We start from the raw sequence: 4,312 nt of genomic DNA, 5'->3' as shown, positions 1-4,312 counted from the left end.
AGGCGGACTCTCAACCACTGCGCCACCAGGGAAGCCCCATTATATTTTTTAAAGGCCACAAATAACAAATGTTGGTGAGGATGTAGAGAAAAGGGAACCCTTGTCCACTATTGATGTGAATGTAAATTGGTATAGCCACTGTGGAAAACAGTATGGAGGTTCCTCAAAAAACTAAAAACAGAACTACCATATTATCCAGCAATTCCACTCCTGGGTATATACCCAAAGAAAACAAAAACACTAATTTGAAAAGATAAATGTACCCCAATGTTCATAGCAGAATTATTTACAATAGCCGAGATATGGAAATTTCCATCAACAGATGAATGGATAAAGAAGATGTGGTACATATATACAATGGAATATTACTCAGTCATAAAAAAGAATGAAAATTTGCCATTTGCAGCAACATGGATGGACCCGAAGGGTATTACCCTTACTGAAATAAGTCAGAGAAAAACAAATACTGTATGTTATCACTTACATATGGAATCTAAAAAATAAAACAAACTAGTGAATATAACAAAAAAGAAAAATATAAAAACAAACTAGTGGTTACCAGTGGGGAGAGGGAAGGTAGGAGGGGCAAGACAGGGAATAAACAGGTAAAAACTACTATGTATAAAATAAATAACCTGCAAGGATACACTGTACAGCACAGAGAATATAGCCAATATTTTATAATAACTATAAATGGAGTATAATCTTTAAAAACTGTGAATAACTATGTTGTACACCTGAAACTTATATAATATTGTAAATCAACTATACCTCAATTAAAAAAAAAGTGAAGTATGCATATGTTTATTGAAGAAAATGTTGAGAACACAGAAAGGTTTACAGCATTTATTGCTGTATGTTGGAAACCCATGTGATTTTCACTTCTTTAAAATTTTTCTTGATTTCATTGTTTTTTTTTTTTTGGTCTTATAGTGAGTGGTTATTACTATTAATTTAAGAAAAAACAAAGCTATTTACATTATGCAAAATACAAAATGGAACAGCTGTTAACAAAAGGGGACATTGTGGGTCCAATCTGTTAGGGAGAACATTATAAAGCAAGAGGAGGCATTGGGCTCAAGTCCCTTTCTTCCTCTTCGGCTCTAGAAATCTTCCGGTGAATTTTTCACCTCCGTTAATTAAGCTACTACCCTAGTGTTGTCTACACTGGCTAAGAAGTGGCCTGTGTGAGAAGGAGACCCCAAACTGAAAGGTCCACAAAATGCACAGACAAGAACAGGTCAGAAAGCTCCAGAATTATTTTGGTTCTGGTTCTCCCATAAAGCTGACCCTGAAATAAAGACTCCAATACAGGCAGTTTAATTTGGGAAGCAACACCCCAAGACGACATGCTGGTAGGAAGATAATCACATTATCAAATAAGTTACCACTGTGGGTAGCTTAATCCCACTGGGAAATCCTAGGACACAGTTTTGGACCCAAGGCTCCGAGTTCTCCTGTCTGAGGGGTGAGGAAGTAAGGAGTTTACCTGCTCACTTCCATCTATCATGGGTCAAGGCTGCTCCTGGGGGAAGGCATTCCCTGGCCCTCAGGCCTGCCCTGTGCAGGCAGAGTGGGCTCCAGGGACCAGAGAAAGCCCTCCAGGATGGGTCAGAGGCTCGATAGTTGGAAGCTGGAAAAAATGCTAAGTGCCAAAGACACATGGGTGAGGCCCTGACAGTGTAGACAACAAAAAGTGACCTCTTTGAGAAGATACCTTACCCGATGGTCTGAACATGTAGAGATTGATTGATTGATTTATATTTATTTATTTTTTATACAACTTTACTGGAGTATAATTGCTTCACAATGCTGTGTTAGTTTCTGTTGTACAACAAAGTGAACGAGCCTTATGCATACATATATCCCCATATCCCCTCCCTCTTGAGCCTCTCTCCCACCCTCCCTATCCCACCCCTCTAGGTGGTCACAAAGCACCAAGCTGATCTCCCTGTGCTATGTGGCTGCTTCCGACTAGCTATCAATTTTACATTTGTGAACACGTAGAGATTTAGACAGCCGGCAGAGTTTGGGATTGGGTTGGTGAGAGAAAGGAACTAAGTCAATGAAAAAACAACATTAGACAACAACTCCAAAGAGAAAAAAAAATTGTTCACAAAGGGAAAAGAAATGATAGATTACTCCAAGGCTCTTCTGTGATTAGCTTTTGCTAATAATACTGTAAACACTGACCACTGAGCTAATTAAAATTACAGGATAACTGCGTTACGAAGATTAGGAGGAAGAGAAGGTGAGTGGGTTTGAGGACAGGCTTAAGAGAGCTATACTGTAGGAATGAGTCTTCCAATTATGTGTATGTACATAAAACTTTTATAAAGAAGGAAACAAAAAGAAGAACCAGTATTGGCCAGGCGAGCCTCTGTCCCCACCCACCTCCAGGACACAGCCAGGTACGATCACAATAACAAGCCACCTCTGTTATGAAACACATAGATGTCTTGGGGCCAGCCTGCTGAGAAAACTGCATTCCAAGTTTCAAATAAAGGACTGACAAATCAACTTTCAGAAGATGGTCCTTTACCTCTGGGTATCAGAAATTTCTCATAACACCTTCCTCCTCAGCACTCCCCCACTGCCTGGTAAGAATAAAATCCCAGAATCTGCAATATTAAGTTAGCCTTTGCTCCTGGAGGCTAAAAACGATGATCATTAAGATAAAGTGAAAGAGAATTTCAGGCCCAGGGTAACAATGGCTGATATCTGAACCCACAGCTAACCTGAAAACTGCAAAGAAGCTGAAGAAATCACTTTCTGCTTAAGCCCATCTTTTTTTTTTTTTTGCCCCCTTAATGTATCTGATGCTGCTACAACTTTTCTGCCTCTTCTTTCAATAATGAGTTATCCACGTGCGGCATCTTGGCTTAAAAGGCATCTATGTCCTCCCCTAGACTCTCATTTGAAAGCACACTATCTCCTTTCAAAGGTGAGACCTTCACAGCCCGAGGGCTGAGGGATCTGCATTAGAAGAGACAGACGCAGACGCAGGCTCTGGGTGGGCGGTGCCCTGTAGGTACCAAGGCTCTTTCTTAACCTGCGGCCTCACTCATGGAGGGAATTCAGTGGGTCGGTGAACGTGGATGGGGAACAAACACGGCTGCATGTTTAGTTTCACTACCCTGCAACTGAAATCTCGCTCTTCCTTTCATGACGAGTGCAGGGCAGGAGCACGTGTAACTATCGACAGAAACCAGACACCTTCGATTCCACCGCGGTGGTGGCTGAGATCCTGAAATACCTTTCGTGTCCATCACAACTTCACAACTGCGGGAGTTATTACTGCTGCCGCCGCCCCTGCTATTTAAGACCGAAGCCCGGGGGCGACCCCATCACAAGCTGGTTCCTGTTCTCCTGTAATTGGCCTCATTTCACTTATCTGATGGATTCATAGTCACGTTTTCCGGGAAAGACACGCAGGCTTCAGGCCACCAAGCGTGTAACTTACATGGGGAATTTTAGAGGCCACCGGCCGGAGCCCCTTGCCCAAAGCACCGGACCGCCCCCAGCCTGGGCACCCCTCACGTCCACCCCTCGGCCTCCAGGAGGCGCAGACCCGGGGGGGGTTACCTGGGGGTCCCGTCAGGAACACGTGCCGGGCCATACGGGTATGACCGGGTGGGGGTCACGGCCCGGGTGGGGGTCGGGGTCGAAGTCACCGAACGGGGCAGGGGTCGGGGTCGCGACCCAGAGTCAGCTCCGCAACGCCGCAGTCCCCACCTCCGCCAGCCGGAAGCACCGCCCTCTCGGCCGCGCATGCGCTCTCCCCATTCAGCCTCGGCCCGCGCATGCGCCCTCCGCTCTCAGCCCCGGTCCCCGCGAGCGGCGTCCGTCTGCCTAGGGTGGGAGGGTAGTGGTCCGGCCTTCTGCGCGTCCCTGTATTCCAGCCTAGGTGTTGGACTTACGTGGGGTGTTTGCGAGGAGATGTGCGTGAGAGCGTGTTACTAAACTAATCCTGCTCCAGGTGGTGCGCGTTGCCCGAGCTCTGCCCCCGGGATGGGACCTGCGAGCTGAAATTCCCCCGGGCTGCGGGGATCAGCCCTTCTGAAGGAGCGTTGGTCCCTGGAAGCCTTCCCCAAAGGAGGAGGCTTTACTACCGATTGGAACTATTTACCCAGTGCTGTCAGCCGTGACGGCAGAGTAGAATGAACTGGTTAAAAGTGCTTGATGCCTGGGCTCCAACTCCACACATTCGGAGTGATTGATCTTGGGCGAGCCCTGAGCATCTCGAGCTTTTTTGCTGTTGTTGTTATTGTTGAAACTCCTCGGCAGTTTCTAAAGGCCCATCTTCAACCGT

At 46.0% G+C, this 4,312-nt stretch overlaps 1 protein-coding gene across 2 annotated transcripts in view; it reads right to left on the bottom strand.

Moving 5' to 3' along the window:
* NTPCR (nucleoside-triphosphatase, cancer-related) overlaps positions 1 to 3,750 on the bottom strand; it is a 36,502-nt gene extending 32,752 nt beyond the window's left edge. For both annotated transcript variants that reach the window (XM_024738167.1, XM_024738166.1), the window contains exon 1: positions 3,586 to 3,750. In XM_024738167.1, the coding sequence (XP_024593935.1) occupies positions 3,586 to 3,619 (34 nt within the window). In that variant the 5' untranslated portion in view covers positions 3,620 to 3,750. The remainder of the gene's footprint in view (positions 1 to 3,585) is intronic.
* Between the last annotated feature and the right edge of the window lie 562 nt (positions 3,751 to 4,312).

This window comes from Neophocaena asiaeorientalis, unplaced genomic scaffold (assembly GCF_003031525.2).
Source record: "Neophocaena asiaeorientalis asiaeorientalis breed wild unplaced genomic scaffold, Neophocaena_asiaeorientalis_V1.1 scaffold436, whole genome shotgun sequence".
Taxonomy (NCBI): domain Eukaryota; kingdom Metazoa; phylum Chordata; class Mammalia; order Artiodactyla; family Phocoenidae; genus Neophocaena; species Neophocaena asiaeorientalis.
The sequence above is the reverse complement of the archived record's forward strand: the minus strand, read 5'-3'. Positions and strand labels throughout refer to the sequence as shown.